We start from the raw sequence: 19793 nt of genomic DNA, 5'->3' as shown, positions 1-19793 counted from the left end.
ATTTCTTGGAAGGGGTTGAACTTTTCCTCTCTGTGACGAGGAGGTCCGCCTCTGCTGCGCAAAATCCTGCAGAAAAAAACCCCCAACAAAACAAAGCGTCCCACAGTGGTTTAGGCCGCGCTGCTCGGGCCCGTCACTAGAGGTCGCTGTCTCCGCGCACCCTCTCGCTGTGTGCCTCCGCAGTGCTGCCTGTCGACGAGGAGTGCGTTTGATTGTTGCAGGGCTCAATGGCGGACAGAGTAGGAGAGTTGCGTTAGCACGGAGGACAATAACATCTCGACTACGTGAGCTCCTGGCGTGGCTCGGTCCGCCGCTTCGTGCCCGCGGATGCACCGGGTGAGACGACCCCTCTCTCGCGCTAACGTCGGTTAGGAAGTCGCCTTTTTCTGCCAATCTCGTTCCGCTCTTGAGTTCCCATCCCGGGCGGAGAAGTTCCACTGTTTGACGGCAGCTCACGGAGGGCAGCTAGCTTGCGAGCGAACCATGGGGGACTCCCTCGAATTGATAGGGAAGCGTATGCTCTTGCTCCTCGACGACGGCACGTCTGCGAATGGATCCGAGCCGGAGCAGGCTACCTGGCTCCGGGGGACGGTGCGGGCGGTGAGCGTTATCGGCCTGGCCGCCCCGGAGGTTAGCGAAGCGGAGGCGACAACAACAAGCGCTGCTGCAGGGCTGACGGTCAGTGTTTACATACAAACGACGCCGCACTTCATGGCGAAACACTCGCTAATAAATATCCAAACTGCGTGTTAGCCATTAAGTATGTTTTTCCCGCCGCATTAAGCTCCATTTTCACCGCCACTGTCGGTAGGTGTCGGCTGGTAACGTTAGCTCGCACATATATCAGCTAGCTACAAGTCGCAGGCAGCGAGGCGCAGCTAAACTCGAGGCCGGGGATTTTGTGGCCTTGGCTTTGTTAGCTCTTTGGCGTTTTGACGAATGGCATTCCGCTCCAGCCACACGAATCTTCGCCCCGTAGCGATAAATGCTAAAGTCCACACATGTTAGAGGGAATTTAACCATCGCAACATTGTGATAGATTTGTGGGAAGCAGCAGCGAAGATCAGCGTTAGCTTGTCAGTCGAGTTAAAGGCCGCACACGTTCATATGAAGGTAAACTAGGAATTTGTTCGACTTAACTTTCTGGTCCAGATCTTTAGATGTTCAGACTAAATCTAAACTTTCCAATTCAACACAAACTTTAATTAATTAAACATTTTACCCTCATTCAAGCTTTGTGTAGTTTGGTGTGCAGTGAGATTTTGCCTAAAATGGGGCGGTGGGTGACCTATATAAAAGCTGTCACTGACTAGCTAAAATGCAGGTTACTAGATTAATAAAAATATAACACGCATACTAGATTTATACATGACTTAAATTAATAATATTACATATTTTAAATGCAACTACAATAGAACATTCTCTGATGGTCCTGTGACCCTTTGCAGAAAAAAAACACTTTGTTAAAATCAAGCAAAACTATCCAACTTCAAAAGCAGGAAGGTGCACATCTGACTTTCGTAGACCAGGACTGGTTCTCTGTTTAGCCTTCAACAAAATGGATATTTCTTGATGATCCGTCAGTGATATAAACAATAATGGGGCAGAGGATTGAACATGTCTTTTATGTTGGACAAATTGGTTCTTGTGTCCTGCTGACATTTTGAATCGTGACAAGGGTACAGTCATACCGAGGTCCTTGATTCTAAGATGTGAAGGTACAGTTACAAATGGAGTCAAAGACAAGTGCTCTCCCATGTTTGTCTTCTACTCTCAAAACAATTTTCATAATCACAAACAAAACAACACAAAGACATGTAAGACTCTTTTAAGTTTCTTTTTCTGTTTTTACGTCGCATATAGAGTCATCATGACTCATTCCAGGTTTGGATGAACAAAATGAATATGGATTATATGTCTACATTTTCCTCCCCTTTTCCCACCACTCTCCTGAATGTGACCAGTGGAATCTGTTGGGTAAAACCCTCATAAGTAGTGAATGTCTTGATTTTTAAAGACGTCTTATTGGGAGTGTAGATTTAGTGGTTTATTAAGAGAATGGTAAATGATTGGGAGGAAAAATCTGTGTACATGTTGCTCATGACAACAAATGTGTATGTAATACTTTGGCCAATCAGCCTTGATGGAGGTGTGCTCTCTCCGAGTGCCCTTCTGGTTTACCATGTTTATTTCCATCTTCTGGCACACCGATACAATAGTTGTAGTATGAATAACTATTCCAAAGAAATATGTTAATTATCGCTATTACTTAAGACCCAGTTTGTTTATGCCCCAGTTAGTTAGTTTGTTTATTTTTGCAGCAGGATTATGTAAAAACTACTGAACAGATTTCCACGAAGATTCTAGAAATGTTATTGTTTTCACTTTAGTTAATGTTGCATTTTTTGACATTTTGACCAAATTCTAAAGGAATAATTGATGTATCTTGATGAAGGTGTTTATATATAATGGAGTGTGCATATATATACACATTATTCTCTCTCTGACTCACTCCACATCTCCTTTTCCCTTTCCTTTTGAATCTAGGCAGGTGGGTAATTGGCTAGTTAGTTACATCAGTTGTGTTAATCAATAACATTCCATGAAATGTTCCACCCTGACTCGACCCTGATTTGCCCAGAAGCAGCGACCGGGGGAGTCAGGCACGCTGATAGCAGCCCGGTCTGTTTCTCACAGCTTGTCTCACATTCACATTGAACAGCTGCCGTCAAAATCCTCTGAAGTGTCTGTGGTGTTTTACTTCACTGAACTCGACAAAGTGATACAATCAATTTTACATCATAGACAAGTGGGAGGTGTCATGGTGTCTTCAGATTGTGTGAGAAAGTCAGTCGTACAAATGTCACACTGTGTATGAGAGGAGGAGGAAGGAAGTGAAGTTTACCATGTGCATTTCATTGTATTTGGAAACATTGGCGAATTAGTTTTATTGTTCAGTCTGCTCATAAATTGGTAATTGGTGCAGTTTTATTGTTTGTTTTTTGTCACAGAAAAGGTTATAAATATGAAAAGCATCTTCCATAAGGAGACAGGGTTATAGAAATTATTGTAGATTCTTACAGAATGTGTGCACATTGTAGAGTTTATAGTGTAACTGGTATTCATGCCCACTGGATAAATGATTATGAAAAAATGTTATTATAAAAGACAAAGATACCTCCAACTGAGACATTCCATTCATGATTACATAGAACTTCCTTAGTGTAGGCATATGGTATATTATCATAATAAATAATACATTTACTATGGCAGTTTACATATCTTTTTATTGCCCCAAGTCAGCAACAAAGTTATTCTTGTGTTTGATGCCATGATTTGAATGTTGGCTTTTTTAAATGTCTCTGTTGGCCATTTTCGGCTATTTAATCATCAACCTTTACTTTAAACAAAAGCATCAAGATAATTAATGATTGACAGGTACTCCTTCCTTGTAATCCTACCAGCGGGCCTGTTAATGTGTGTTTGTCTGTCACATCTAGCTCTTATAAAGATGAAGTGTTTTTTATTGAACTTTTTATTTGCAGGACCACTCTGAAGTTTGATTTGTAATAAATTTGCAAAAGGATAAGTTGTTTGATTGTATTGTACAAGTAACATGTATAAACTTACAATAGATGAAGACAGAGTGCTTCATACTGTTAGGAGCAGCATTGGCATGAAAGGTTTACATAGTAAATTTAAATGTACATAATGAAATATTTGGATACTTTTTTTCTATTGTCATTTTAAAAAAGTGAACACTATTGGCGTGAAACAAGTATTATCATGGTTATGAAACCCCGTCTCAGAGGAGGCTGCCGCGACACACAAGCAATACTTTGATAGTTGACCTGTCCAAATACATTAATTCTCTTTTTCCAAAAACGATAATGCTGAACATATTTCCACCTTGTACTACATTTTTAAATGATTTTATTTGCTAGAGTTACTTGAATGTGAACTCCAGTACAGCAGTTGTCTATAAAAGTCCTTATGTTTACGCTCTGTTCTCTCTGTGTTTCTGACTAGGTATTTGTGGAGTTTGAGAATGCTTCACAGCGGTGTTCCTGGGTGCAGGTGTATGATGAAGGGGTGAAAGGTCTGTTGGTAGAAGACTCTATCGTTTGGGCCAATCGGAGTGACGGCACCGGGACTACTGGAGCCCCAGCATCATCCACTGCCTGGCCTGCTCTAGTGAGTAAACTGTTGGACAGTGGATGGGGGCAAGAATGTCTGCTTTATACACAAAAGTGTGTACCACTTGTTGAAGTGGGACGTCAGAACAAGACCAACCACTGCTGTCAGAAAAAAGCTATTTTTTTCACTCCCCTGAACTTGCTGATCGAGGCCAGTCGAAGGCAACTGTACATCCCCCTGACAAAAAATAAATAAATCAAGACCTGTGAAACAGGTTAGATATGTAACATGAACATACAGCCATAAAAAACGGCATATACAATCTGATATTTTAATGCGGTCTGGATCATATTTATATTTGGGGGAAACATCTAAAGAACTGCTGATGTGACTGTGAATTGAATACACAAGTTAGAATTTCCAGGTCATTGAGATTTGTTTCAAAATGAAATTTTCCCACTCAGTCTATGCCAGACTCCGATGTTGGTGAAAGACACCTTTCACTTCTCAGGCCTTCCAACCGAGACTGGGCTCACAATGGTTCACTTTATGTTTAAAGTCAGTTATATTGGTATTGTGAGCAGAAGTAAAAGATTACTGAACGCAAAACAGATATGAAGTGTTCGACCTGAATATCACTTTAAGCGATTATTTTGACAGATATTGCGCTTGTGTTTCTGAGGGAGAAATCTTGTTAGAATTTCTGAATAGAATTTTTGCTGGAATTCAGCCCTGTTTAGTATTTTTCTTCATGCTCAGAGAATTAAATGGTGTTGTCTTTTTCCTCAGGTCTTCCGCTCACTCGTGGATAGAGTGGGTTTAGGTTCGTTGGTTCCTGTGGAGTATTTTGGAAACAAGACTTTTGAGTTCCTCCCTGATAACAAAACTATCCAGAGATTTGAGGTGTGTACGTTTCTCTTAGTATTTGTTTGAACTTTTAGTAGTTTTAAACCAGCTAGTTGAATCACAAAAAAATTATTGAAACATAGTTTTTTATTAGTCAAATAATATTTATACTGAACATTTGATATAACTCTTGACATGATAAAACTGTCATGGAAAATCAATTAAATATTATCGGCAGTATCTGTTAGTTCTCTCATGCTATACTCTAGTGTGAAGTTTTTGTTCCAGATTATTGCTGTGTAGTGAGCACTAAGTCAGGACAGTGTGTACTGTGTCCTTGTACAGGTTGATAAAGACATAAGACACCCATTACTGTTGGAGCAGCCCTCGCTGCAGGCTGCCATCTCCAGCTGGCGCACTGACTTTGAACTGCAGGAGATCTTCAGGAAGGGTAAGACGCCACATTCAACCAGTGTTTGTTGTTTTCTTTTTCTACCTTTGTGCCTCTCTTCAGTGTCTTGTCTTAAGGGGACAGAAAAATACTCAGGGGTAAACAGAGTTGCAGCCAAATACAGTACAATTGAAGTAACTGGTGATTGATTCTTCAAACATTAAAAAAAAAAGAAAAACAGGAATAAACATTATGTGCCTCCACTCTGTTCCTGTGGTATCATCCAAGTGTCCTTAAGCCCCTACATTCAAATCCACTCGAAGCTGCATTATTTACAATTTTTTTTACCTAAATGTCCTCTGATATCCTCCTCTGGAGCCGCGTTCACACGCACCCACCGGAAACACCGCACACACTGCAGACAAACTCTCGCCCAAGGGCACGCGTTAGCATCGCTACTTCTGGTCTGGACTTTTAGGCTTAAAACACAGTGTAAATGACACAGGTTCTGATCTTAAATAACAAATATTTATCCATTTTGAGTATTATAACTCTTTAAACTAATTTAAATCTTGACAGCCCATTTTAAATAAGGGAAATTGTCTAAATAAACATCCTTTCCAGGTTACAAATTTCTCACTTATCCATATCTGAAACATGTGACATGGTTGCACATCCAAAAGCAGCCTGTTGCAGTAGGTGTCACAGTGGGTAGACATAATGCTGCTAAGCTATTGGTGGTAATGCTTCACTCTTTGAGCAAAACTAATCACCCCTAATTAAAATATCATCTAATGTACCATCTGTTCTACATCCCCTGCATCTGTTTTGATTAGGTTTGAATGTAACTTGTTCCTTTGTCGCTGTTGCTCAGGTTCATACACTATTCAAGGACGCAGGGTTCTTGTGTACCAGCCAGAGTTTGAGGAGTGCTGGGCCTCAGGACTGGTCTCACAGCACGACCCTATTTCACACATTATGGAGATTACCTTGGATAAGGTAAAGGACTCATATGTTTTGAGTGAGCACATTTTGGTTACGGTGTGAGAGGATGCCACTAAAATCAAACCTATTTTGCCATAGGGAAAAGAGAATCAAATTGTAGATCCTCGTGTGATCCATGTCATGATGGCAGAGGGGGAGGTAAGTTTGTCATATTATAAATCAGACTATACTGTTTACACTCTCCTCTATATTTTGTTTAAATTGTTTGTATTTTTCGCTTAAATTGTTTTAAAATGTATTTATAGAATTTCTTCCTAAAATGTTCTTCCCTTTTTAGCTTGGTAAGAATGGTCGGCGAAGGAAGGACAGTGAAACAATAAAGGGTGATAGTGGACGTAGACGTAGGACTCCCTCCGAAGGTGAGGATGACCTAAACTTGAAACGTTTTAAAGGAGCTGGAGACGCGGGAGCTAACGCACAAAACTGTGTCGATTCAAACAAAACCCCCGCGGAAGGGATGGGGATCTGGGTTGGAGACTCCGGTGAAAGAGTCAGCAGCACAACCAAAAACGGGAGCTCTACAGATGGAACCTTCGCTCAGGGCAGGGTGTCATCCCCCAATACAATTTCCTCACCCGAGATGGACCAATCAAATGCTACCCCTCCTCGATATCCAGCCCACGTCAAAGAAAACGGCCGCTCACTCACCACACAAGTGGTAGCAGACTCCACCACCCCGGTTTCCCACACTCCCACCCCTCCCCCCCTCAAACCAGCCCCCTCTCCCTTCTCCACCACATCTTTCCCTTCATTAGGTCAGATGCCAAGCCTGGTCCCTGGTGCTCCTGCCCCCAAGGCCTCCCCATCCCCCCAGCCAGACCGAGAGGAGGCTTCCCAGTCGCCCTTTTCCAAAACGGCTGCTCTTGTTTCCCCGGGCCCTGTCACGATTTCTTGGTCACATGACAGTGGCCCTAGTGTGGCCCTTTCTGCTGCTGTTGGTTTTAGTTCTAAAGCTCCCGCCTGGGGAAGCCAGACTGAGGTAAGACAATCAGTGATCAGTACTGTCAGCACCATTATTTGATGTTCATCATCGTCTTGTTTCTGTAATCAATATAAATTAACTCAACCATATTGTTTTGTTTCTTAGGGGTCGAAAACTGCCTTGGGTTTTCGATTGCCCCAGGCTGCTCCAGCTGCTCCTTTATTTGGAGATGCTACCTCTCAGACCAATGGAGCTCCGACCCCTACCACAACCTCCCAGGACACTTCCAGACCTTTTGGTTTTGGCTTTGGTGGTGCAAAGAATGAGACTCAAACCCAGCAAGACCAAAACTTGTTTTTCCAGTGCATGACCCAGAATTCTGGCCCTGGCCCAAGCCTAACTGCTGGTCAGACCCAATCCAAGGACACCAATTACTTCACCACAGTGTCGGAGAGCCTGAGTAAAGAGCCCCCAAGCCTTTTCAAGCCTGCAACCTCCACCGAAGGGCTGAAAAAGCCCAACCAGCCCAAAGTGCCTGAGACCCATCCAACAGGAAATGGTGTACTCAACAAACCGTCATCAGGTGGCTCTTCAGGAGGAAGAGGCTCTAGTATAAGTATTGGTGGTCAGACGGCAGCCCCTGGAGCCCAAAGTGCTTCTAAGAAGAGCAGTAATAATGGAACTTCCATGGGGGGTTTAGGCATGCAATCCAGTTTTACTTCTTCAGATAGCCACCAGAACCTTTTTCTGCAAGCCTCCAAAGAGCCCACTAATCCATTCCTGGCATATGGGGACAAAACCTCCCACATACCGTTTGCTGGACTCAGTGGGGCTGAGCCACAGACCCTGGGTCCTACCTCGGACAGCAAGCCGAACTTGTTCACTATGGCAGAGCCACTTAAGGGGATTCTGTCTTCCTCTTTCCAATCACTCTCGGCAGCTGCTTCACCCAGCTCTTCCTCCACTCAAGCGCCAGCCTCATCTCAGAAGTCACAGAGTGAAGGGACTTTGACCAAGGAGGAGCAAGAGGCTGCGGAGATGCCATCATCCACCTCAGGCTGCCGCATGTTTGGAAGCATCCCTGGTGGAATGGAAGAAGAGCCTGTGTCCTTTGACCAGAGCCAGTCCCAGAAGTTTACCCTGGAGGAAAGAGGCCAAGCATCCAAACGTGACTCTGACTCCAGCAGCAACAGTGACCTGTCAGACCTGAGTGAGAATGAGGAGGGCCCAGAGAAAGGCCAAGTCCCACCACTCCCCATTAAGGATGGTGCCATGTTGCAGAAAACTAAAGTCCAGGGGGCTTCTAAGGGCCGTCCACGTAACAAGCCGTTCAAAGGTAAGACTTGTCCACTCTTGAGTATGTTTGTAATCCTTTGGTACAAACTGAGCATCTGAACTAACACTAAGTTGTGTCCTTCAGTGGGCCAGTCTGTGTTAAAAGACCAGAGCAAGGTGCGTCGTCTGAAGCAGTCTGGTGAGTCCTTTCTCCAGGATGGTTCCTGCATCAATGTAGCCCCTCACTTGCACAAATGCCGTGAGTGCCGCCTGGAGCGTTACCGTAAATATCGGAATACGGATGAAGATAGCGATGATGATGATGACCCAAATGTAGCCTGTCGTTTCTTCCACTTCAGAAGGTGTGTAGTTTTTTCGAGACACTGAGGAATAGACGATGTTATAATTTCCCCCAAAATCTTTTGTTTACTGAATCAACTTTTCTTTTTTAAATCTGTGACCAGGTTGGCTTTCACTCGTAAAGGTGTGCTGCGCGTGGAAGGCTTTCTGAGCCCTCAGCAGAGTGATTCCATGGCTATGAGTTTGTGGCTACCTGCACCAGCTGTTCAAGAGGGGCTGGACCTTGATACATCCAAGTACATCCTGGCCAATGTGGGAGATCAGTTCTGTCAGTTGGTCATGTCTGAGAAGGAGGCCATGATGATGGTGGAACCTCACCGTAAGTATATAGGCATCTGCTCTTTTTCTTCACATTCAATCTCTTCATCTTAACACTCGACCTTTCAGATCGGTTTATATAATTGTTTTTTTTATTCCTGTCCTTCAGAGAAAGTGGCATGGAAACGTGCTGTGCGAGGCGTCAGAGAAATGTGTGATGTGTGTGAGACCACCCTCTTTAACATCCACTGGGTGTGCCGCAAGTGTGGCTTTGGAGTTTGTCTGGACTGCTATCGGCTCCGCAGGAACAGGCCAAGGGAGGGTGAGTTAAAACAGTGACATTTAGAGATCTTTATCCAGTTCACTACATTATTCCAGTGTTAAATGAACATGTTTCATTTAATTCGTTTTTTTAGTACAACAATAGGACAGTGTTGACCTGGCCCGGATCAAGAAGTAGGCAGGCAAATTTCTACTCTGCACACCCGATTGGTCCACTTTATTCTGTGTCATTTGAATCTGCCAATCACGTTGTGATTTATTCGCCCCTTCAGAATATCCTGATTTCTGAATTGAACATAGGGCTGTGTAAAAAAAATTCTCTGATTTAAATCGATCTTCATTTGAATGATCCATATCGATTCATAAAATCGATATGGATCATTCGATAAAATCATTCGATAAAATCGATCACATTCAGGTCGCCAGGGGGAAAATAGGTTTTTGTTTTTGGTGCTGCCTTCAGGGGCTGTCAAAAAAACTAAACAGTACACAGAGGACAACAAAGCCAAAGTCTCCAGGATTTCCCCGTTTGTCCATTTTCAAAAGCAAACCGGGCTGTTTTTTTTAAACATTATTTCCAGCTGTATCATAATAATCTTCAGTGTTGTATTTGTCAATTCACAGCTTCCTTACTGGAACTCATCATCTGCATTTGTGCTTCTTACGCAGGCGTAAAAGACTTCGGTGGCGCAAGTCTATGCGTGGTATCATATTTATTTTTTCTCCTTTTTAGATGTGGATGACGTTTCAGAGGACGAGGTTTTCTCTTGGTTGAAATGTGCTAAAGGTCAACCTCATGAGCCACAGAACCTCATGCCTACGCAGATTATACCTGGGACAGGTAACATTTACTTTATGAAAGAATCATAAATTCAGAACATCAAGTATTTAATATGATCTTGTACAATAAGAGCTGCAATGATTGATTTAATTGTCTGTCTCTTTTAGCTCTATACAACATAGGGGACATGGTGCATTCAGCAAGAGGCAAGTGGGGTATTAAGGCCAATTGTCCATGTACCAGTCGACACACCAAGCCTCTTGTGCGCCCTTTTGCTCCCAATGGCATTTCACAGGTACTGTCTTTTTAAATTCAAAAGTTTTTATATCTCCATGAAGAAGGCTTTAACATTTAGTTGTGTTTGTCTCTGCAGTCTACAACGAGTGGTGGCGGTGGTGGCGGCAGCCTTATAGCTGCAGCTTCTGGTATTGGCACCACTCCAAAATCAGAGGGAGAAGCGTCAGCCATCAAAACAGAACCTACACAAACAGCAGCACCATCAGACAGTGGGGGTGGGGAAAGTGTGGGCAGTACTAGTAACTCCACCAGTGGTACATCCTCCCCCTGTAACCTCGCCCAGTCCTCTGCCAAGGAGTCACGCTCATTGGGAGAGGGCAACAGCTCTGCTCTGCACTGGCTGGCAGACTTGGCCACACAAAAAGCCAAGGATGACTCCAAGGGTAAGTGGGAAAGAGGCAATAAAGGGTCAGTGTAATCTGAGCACCTAAAAAAAAATCCAAATCTTTATTAAAGTTGAGGTTGCATTTTCTTCCAGATTCTGGTTCACTTCGGGCCATGATGAGTCGAGACAGCCGGCCTCCCTTTGGTCTGGACTCCCTCAGTGCCCTGTCAAAGCCATCTGCTTCTAGCCCTAAGCTATTTAACAGCCTGTTACTGGGCTCAAGCATGGCCCAGTCCAAACCTGAGGGGTCCAGTCTACGGGATCTGCTCAACTCTGGACCAGGAAAACTCCCCCAGGGTCCTGGAGAGAGTGGCGTACCATTCCCCTCCGTCTTTAGCACAGCAGGCGTAAGTATAAACCTTTATTATTCTGTGTAGTCTTTAACCCCTAACCATATTTATGTTTATCTCATATTTTTGCTCTATTATATTTAGTTTTAATTAAATGTCTAGATTTACTGGGAAATTTCTCGTTCCTAATGCTGTAGTCCTTTTCAAGCCACTTTATAATGTCTTTCAGAACTGTATAAGTAGAGTTATTATTATTTATAATATTATCACACCTGTGGAAAAACAGGAGCAGATAATTGAAGTTATAATTGAACAGATTATAATTTGTGTTACTGCCATCGACTGGGGTTGTAATTAACCAAATCGTTTAATTTGAAAATGCCAGGATGGAAAAGAGGAAAAATATTGCTACCTTTACTTTATATTACTCAAGTGTAAATACAAGTACACAACTGAGTAACAAAAGCCCCTCTTGTGTCTCTTAGAGTGATAAGCTGAAGAGCAGCCTCCCGAACTTCCTCGATCACATCATTGCCTCGGTTGTAGAGACCAAGAAAGCAGAAGGCCGTCGCACTGGGGCCTCTGAAGGTGGCGAGCTTTCTGCTTTGGGGGGCCGCAAAGATGGTGTAATGGGCCTTAGTGTTTTAGAACCACATACCTCGCACTCCTGGCTCTGCGATGGACGACTCCTCTGCCTACAAGATCCCAGCAACGGCAACAACTGGAAGATCTTCAGAGAGTGCTGGAAGCAGGGACAAGTAAGAATCACACGATAAGGATGATGGTTGGCTGTTGGAAAAACCTTGGTTGAAACTTACCTGTGTTGATTTGTGTTGCTCTGTCTGCTGTCTAAACTCTTCACCTATGTGTCCAGCCTGTGTTGGTGTCAGGGATACATAAACGTCTGAAATCTAATTTGTGGCGACCTGAAGCCTTCAGTGAGGAGTTTGGAGACCAGGATGTAGACTTGGTCAACTGTAGAAATTGTGCCATCATCTCTGATGTGAAAGTGCGAGACTTCTGGGATGGTTTTCAGGTCATCAAAAGTGAGTCCCCAATATATTTTAGCAAATTTCTGCCTGTGACTGTTATTTTAATGCCCATTTCTCTCTGATGTCAGTCATGTAACTAATGTGTTTGGGTTTTTTTTTGCGAATGTAGAAAGACTGCAAGATAATGACGGCCAACCCATGGTGTTGAAGTTAAAGGACTGGCCTCCAGGTGAAGACTTCAGGGACATGATGCCCACAAGGTTAGGCACCCAGAAATATGTTGTTCATATAATATGTCATCATCCCCAGAAGGTAGGGCTGGGCGATAAAACGCTAAAGATAATTATTGCAAAATAACTTTTCCTCGATAGAAATATAAGACTTGGTCGATACAACGTCGATAGAACTCGTTCCATCCTTTTTTTTGACAGACAACACGAACAGCCAATAATAATGAGAATAGCGCCGCATGGAATCAATCATGTGGCTGGAATAGAGTTACAACCACGTTAGGTTAGGTTGACGCACAGAGCGTAGGAGTAGCAGCCGGCAGCAGCACACCTGCTAATGTTTGGGCTACTGCCGCCGTGCACACCAGAACGTCAGGAGTAGGAGCGAGATAAAAGGGAAAATGACAGGAAATGAAGCAGAGTAGCGTGCACTGCAAATTGTGTCAAAAGCATGTTCCCACAAAGACGGGTAATACCGTTAATCTTGTTTACCATGATGTGATACGATTTTTTTTTCATATCACCCAGCCCTACCAGAAGGATTTATTTACAAATGTGCAACATAATAATTATATAGAATAATGTGTATTATTTTAGGTTATAAATGGAATGGATGGTACATGCACAACGTAGACAATAAAGTAGGATATGGAATTTGTCATTTTTCATGTGCCATTTTTGTAGGATCCTGGTGATTTGATGACTTGTCTCTTTTGGTTCCTTCACTTGCATGGTTGCATAATCTTTTTGTTTTTTAATCTTCCACAAAAATGTTTTTGTGTGCATTATCTTAAACATTCCTCAAAGACATTACAACTGAGTTTAGCTTCAGGATTCTTTGAACTTATTTGCAAAACACGTTTGTGAATTCTACTTCAATCAAGCCCCTATTTACTAATCACAGTTTGTTTCATAGGGCTTAATTGTAAGGTAATTTATTTGATGTATTCCTCATACTTTCCCCAGGTTCGATGATCTGATGGATAACCTCCCCTTGCCTGAGTACACAAAGAGAGATGGTCGTCTAAACCTTGCTGCCCGTCTGCCCAACTTTTTTGTGCGTCCTGACCTCGGGCCTAAGATGTACAATGCCTATGGTAAGAAGCTTAGCTGAATTTTTCATCCAGTGTCAGCGCACCTCGATGTCTCATCTCTTTCTCCCCTTCCCTCCATTGTATACTCTATTTGTCTTCATCTTCTCTCTCTCTCACTGCCTTGCCTTCCCCCAGGCTTAATCTCCAGTGAAGACAGAAAGGTGGGAACCACTAACCTTCATCTGGATGTATCTGATGCTGTCAACGTCATGGTGTATGTTGGCATCCCTCAAGTCGATGCAGACCAGGAGCAAGGTCAGTAAACACAACCTCTCTTTCTCTTCCTCTCTCTTCCTCTCTGACACACATACATTCATTGAAATCATTAAATGTGATCAAAAACACTACTTGCATCCCGAGATTAATTTCTAATACCAAACACATTCTGTATAATATACTAGAATATAAAAGAAAAACAAATTTCAAGCATTGGATCACACTCACTCAACCTTCGTCTATCTCATCTCTCCCAAACAATCATGCAGAACATTATCAGAGCTGTTTTCCATCATGCTTGTACTGTTTTAGTTGCTCCAGGCTTGATTGGCTTGGATAGGACCCTGAGTACACCCTCCAGTGGGTCTCACTCATTTACATTGTGGCAAAATTTCTCATTCACAGAGGCAGATCTGTCTGGACACAAAGGTCTGTAGACTTTCAATTGTATCACTTCAGCAGCATGCCCTTCTTCTTGACTAACTCCCCATCTAATCTCCTCCACCCTATCCTTATGTTACTATCTGTACAGTAGGGGCCAAAGCACTGGGACCCATCTGTTAGTTACTATTGTGGCTTTTTTTATTCATCCCATCCTCTATTTCTATTTAAATACAACCTTTGTTTACACCTAAGTTGCCATTGGAACTTCTATTGTTTGCCTTTGGCGATCCACTCTTTCTTTTTCTTAATTCATTTCAGGGATGGAGTAAAATGTGTGTAGCTGTCGGGTTCAGTTAGTGCAGTAATGTGAATTCTTTGAATCAACATAGATCCCACAGGATCTCATAGTTACAGCAGTATCTTCAGTTCCTGCCAGCTTTGGGTCATCTGTGCTCTTGTCCCAGCACTGTGGGTGAAGAATTTTGAACGAAGGGCATTTAGAATTGGCATCTGCATTTCCTTGCAGGCTTCCCCTCACCCATTACAGTAACATGGAGTCTGACCATAGGCATCCTGTTGTTGTACACCCCCCCCCTTCTTCTTTTGTAATGAATATGTTCTCATTCAACTTTGCCGTAGTTTAGAGCAGTACAAACATCACAAACAGCAATAGCTCAATCCAACCACCTCCCACAAAGTGTAACTGCAGGAGAAAGAATTGTAACAATAATAATTAGGAGTGAAATAAAAACACTCAATAGAAATAAATAATTTAGATAGATAACAGTCTTCTGTGTTGGCAGCACCTTATGCTGGCAGAGGATTTAGGCACGTGAGCCCCACGCTTGGGCATGAGCATAAAGTTCTACTCATACATTACAAAAATGTATCAATGATTTAAATACCCACTACTAATTATGAGGATAACATAAGTGAAGAAGCATAAACTGAATCTTTTTTTTTTTTTTTAACCATTCCCTGTTCAACTAAGGGCCAGGGAATTTACACACATTAAAGGGATAGTTCACCTAAAAATTTAAATTCTCTCATTATCTACTCACTACTATGCGCATGAGTGGTGGGTGAAGTGTTTGAGTCCACAAAACACTTTTGGAGTTTCAGGGGTGTTGCGGCCAAATCCAATAAAATTGAAGTAAATGGCGACCGATTCTTCAAATGTAAAGAAACAACATAAATGCCTCCATACTGCTCCTCTGGTATCCTCCTCTGGAGCTGCGTTCACAGCGGGCATTCAGGCTAAAAACATGTTGTAAATGACCTTGTTTTGAGTCAAATTTTAATGTCGTCTTTATAATGACGTTGCCAGTATACACACACTGACTACGTTAACATGGACACCAATTTTCAGATATTAACCCCATAAGAAAATAACGTCCTATTGGAGAATTCACAGCATTTTGTGACATTGACAGAAGAACATTTTATGTAATGATGCACTGGACATTATGATACGAGTCATAACCAGGCTGTGCTCTGTAACATATAAGAAGGAATATGAATGGAATATTCTATGAGCAACTTATGTAAATGTCATAATTGAAATAATTTCTGAATTATAATCCTGAATAAGGTCAATAGTGGGAATATTGCTGTCCATGTAAACATAGTCACTGTTAACCTCTGGTATCTCTTTGCACATACACAACGATAGTGAAGAGAATCACTGAGAATAAATCACCTTTGGCTGCTGAAAGACAAAGGTTACTGAAAGTACATACATATGTCATTAATGTGTGTGCATCCACTCACCCTCTTTCTGAAAAACTTTTATTTCAGTAAGTAGTTAGTACTCCTTCACTCAGTAGTGTTACAGTAGCTCCTCTGTTTGATCAACCTTAGGCTGTGGATGTGATTGTTGTGTCAGTAAATGTAATTGTGTAGTCTGTAAATTGTCCTTTTCTTTGCACTAGTGGTTCTCAACTGGTCCAGCCACAGGATCCATATATTAATCACAACCCTAACACCATTTAAAATTTTAACTTTTTCAAAATGTATAGCTCTATAGAAACATCAGTCTGCCAATGTTCATAACCACTAATTTCCCTGTTGGAAAGATATGTAAATTTCGTCTAAAACTAAGAAAACAGTTGCAGTATAGCCCAATGTATTTTGGATCATGGGTTTGCCGAGTGTGACTAACCTCAGCAGTGCTGGCATCAGCAGCCGTCTTTCCTTGCAGGTTTGGCCACTTCCCTATGCTGAATGTGGTTACACATCCGCACAATGTTATTTAAATTTAATTTCATGCAGTCCACTTACAATGAACCTGCGGCCTGTTACAGAGTTGTGAGCCACCAGTTGAGAACTGCTGTTGCTCCAACAGTATAATCCATTTAGTCAGCCATGGAACTTAAATTAGGAGATGACAGTAGTTACTTTATCCTGAAACAGCATCGACACTGATGACGTGGAGCTCAAAAGCTACTTAATGAGGCGGCTGTAAAATCCTGTCATCAAAGAGACACGGTCAATGACCCTTTTGCTCCCCTTTATGTGTGCGTTGTTGTTTATGTTTTGTCCTCCAGAGGTCATGACCACCATCGAGGAGGGCGATGTGGATGAAATGACGAAGCGGAGGGTGTACGAGGTGAAAGAGAAACCTGGAGCGCTCTGGCACATCTACGCTGCCAAAGATGCTGAAAAGATCAGAGAACTGCTCCGAAAGGTCAGCAGCCACGTGTCTTTACGAACCAGCGTCTCATCTCTCAAGCTGCACCGTCACTGGCTGAACATGTGAAATATCTTAGCCTCAGACCCAGCATTCTTTAAAAACAGCATATGAACAGTGCATTACCTACGTCATCATGTCAACACATATCCATTACAATGCACAAACAGAAATCGGAGAGATCAGCTGCTTTCCATCAACCAAAATAGTTGTATGGTTCACATGGATCACCTGCATAATGCCGTTGTTAATCTGTATCTGTGTCAGGTGGGAGAGGAGCAGGGTCAAGAAAACCCTCCAGACCACGACCCCATTCACGACCAGAGCTGGTACCTGGACCAGGTCCTCCGCCGCAGACTCTATGAAGAATATGGTGTCCAGGGCTGGGCCATTGTACAGTTCTTAGGAGATGCTGTATTCATTCCTGCTGGAGCACCACACCAGGTCAGTTTCCATACAGAAACCATAACTTATAAATGCTTGATTCAAGGTCCATGGTCATGTTTTCTTCTCTTATCAACATATTTTACATTCTCTGCTCTTCCCTCCCAGGTGCACAACTTGTACAGCTGTATCAAGGTGGCTGAGGACTTTGTTTCTCCTGAGCATGTGAGGCACTGTTTCAGACTGACCCAGGAGTTCAGACACCTGTCCACTACTCATACAAACCACGAAGACAAGCTACAGGTCGGTCTGCTTTTTTCATATCGTTTCAGTGTCTCAAGCCATTTTCAGACACGACCTCCGGGGGAAATCCGGAGAATTGGCTATGGAGTTTACCCGTAGTCTGCCTTTCACACATGCATGACACAGCCAGAGGTTTTCTGCACAGACATGTTCACAACAGCATCAAATCCTCCACATTAGTCAGGCGAGAGGTGGAGCAGCCGAGTGCAGCATACAGAGGCAGGAAGTGACGTATTAACCTGGCTGTGGAGATCATCTTTATAGCACCCTGAAACTCTCTTGACATCATCATCGGTGGTCACCTTATATAATCTGCTGGTTTCACGTGCAGGGATTACATAGAAGTTGGATCTAGTTCAACCAATATAGTTAATATCAAAATAACTTTGGCAAGTTTTTATTTTTTAATCCCCTTAGATTAGAGTGTTGAGCTCAATCTATTCTTTTACCCAAGTGAATTTTCAAATCTTCCAGACAGCACATAGACGTGTCATTATAAAGTCTGATAAGCAGAGGCTGATTTCTCCGTACGATGTGTGCATCAAACACATGCATGCTGCTAACAGAAGGGTGCAAGAGAAACAGTGGGTGATGGGGACTAATATTGTTAGTACGCGACATTAAATGGAACTGCAAATTACAGAACAAAATAAACAACCAAACTATTTCCAGTATGCATACCTACGACTGACCTTAACTGTCATTAATAACAAGGTTCTTCTGAACGTAACATATAGTACCTTTAAATAAGAAAATTATTTTGTAGATAATAAGGTATTTAATGTTGTTGTATTAAGTCAAACACTGTATTGTGTTTACCTTCGTATTAAAAGATTGAAGTCAGTCCCCAGCCTGAGTGCGAGTTATCGTTGTTCTGAGGCAGGAGACTGTTTCCACGTCTGTCATCGTTTTAACAGACTTTTTCTGTCATTTTCCTCAGGTGAAGAACATCATCTATCACGCAGTGAAGGACGCTGTTGGGACTATGAAGGCCCATGAACCTAAACTAGCACGCCCTTAGTTCCTCTCACTTAACGCTGTCCCAAGACAACCACCCTCTGAAGACCACACCACTACACACGCGCACACACACACACACACACACTAAACATTACATACCTACATACACAAGCTACAGAGATAGAGTGTAGCGTTTTTTTGGGCAGTGAAGATTTGTTTTTGCGGAAAGAGAACATTTGATCTGGGGAGGGTTTAGACCGGGAGGGGTGAGTCAATGTTTCGATTAAGGAAGTCCTTTATCGCTGTTGCACAGTATGCTCAAACTTGTCTAGTTGTTTTCTTTTTTTCTGATTAACTTCGTATTTAAAGTCAGTGTGTTTGTTCTGTTGTTCTCATTGTATATCTATGATGTGAGAGTAAGGGAGGTTAAAGCTGACGTGCCTTTGGAGCAGAGGTTCAGCTACTATATAAGCGACTGACAAAATGTGAGTACTGGGCTAACTTTCCTATTTTGATGACGTCGATATTATTTTTCTTCAATAGGAGCAAGGTTAACCTGTTTTTGTAGATTTTTTTCGTTGTTGGAGTTTTTAAACAGCTGATTGCTTCTGCCCTCTGTGGCTGAAATGAATTTGGGAAGCAGCCAGTGAAGAGAAGCAGACCAAAGTTTTGTATTTTAGTTTTCTTATTTCAGTTTTAGAAAAAGAAGTCTTTTCTTTGTATACACCACAAGATAATGATCAGAAGGACTTCAGAGAGGGCAGTTTTTTCAAGTCATGGGTTTGGTCACTTGTCTTTGTCCCATGGACTGAATGAACGGAAGATTTTCAACACCATAGTTCAAAAATCCCAATTGCAGCTGAACAGAACTACTGGCCATTAACATCGTATCAATATATATTGATCTTAGCAGTCTGTTTGATTTTTCACAATAAAAGTTACAAAAATTACTGTTGGCTTCATGTGTATCTTTACTAACTAAACCTGTTTTCTTATGATACCAGGGCCGCTTATGACATGGAACAAGTATTAATGTGCCTGAATTAGGGCTTCGACTTTTATTTCTACTATCAATTAATCTGTTGATAATTTTCCGTTCACAGCCTGATGTCATGTCAGAATGCTTTTCAGGCCAGCGAACGTGACGTTGACTCAAAGATGAACTGATAACATTTTGGTGATCAGAGGTCAAAAGGTCATGGTCACATGGCCTTGCGTTGTTTTGAACTCAATATATCAGGAAGGCCCAAAGGGAATTTCATCACATCTAGCACAAACATTCACTTAGACTCAAGGATGACTTGAATAGAAT

General features: G+C 42.3%; 1 protein-coding gene across 2 annotated transcripts; it reads left to right on the top strand.

Annotated features, from left to right (window-relative positions):
* The first annotated feature begins 156 nt into the window (after positions 1-156).
* On the top strand, positions 157-19431 carry kdm3b (lysine (K)-specific demethylase 3B). 2 transcript variants are annotated; one of them, XM_035160743.2, is made up of 25 exons: positions 158-678; positions 4030-4194; positions 4927-5040; positions 5329-5434; positions 6249-6373; positions 6458-6517; positions 6657-7358; positions 7467-8637; positions 8722-8938; positions 9041-9255; positions 9364-9516; positions 10210-10317; positions 10425-10552; positions 10631-10937; positions 11033-11286; positions 11715-11987; positions 12104-12275; positions 12391-12481; positions 13418-13548; positions 13681-13800; positions 14167-14190; positions 16692-16831; positions 17102-17278; positions 17387-17521; positions 18462-19431. In XM_035160743.2, the coding sequence occupies exons 1-25, from the start codon at positions 484-486 to the stop codon at positions 18540-18542; spliced, it is 5364 nt and encodes a 1787-aa protein (XP_035016634.2). In that variant the 5' UTR covers positions 158-483; the 3' UTR covers positions 18543-19431. The 2 variants fall into 2 exon arrangements, with proteins under 2 accessions (XP_047196443.1, XP_035016634.2); XM_047340487.1 differs by lacking the exon at positions 14167-14190 and having other exon boundaries at positions 157-678.
* Positions 19432-19793: the final 362 nt, after the last annotated feature.

Source organism: Hippoglossus stenolepis, chromosome 7 (genome assembly GCF_022539355.2).
Source record: "Hippoglossus stenolepis isolate QCI-W04-F060 chromosome 7, HSTE1.2, whole genome shotgun sequence".
Lineage (NCBI taxonomy): Eukaryota > Metazoa > Chordata > Actinopteri > Pleuronectiformes > Pleuronectidae > Hippoglossus > Hippoglossus stenolepis.
This window is presented reverse-complemented; position numbering and strand designations above follow the sequence as displayed.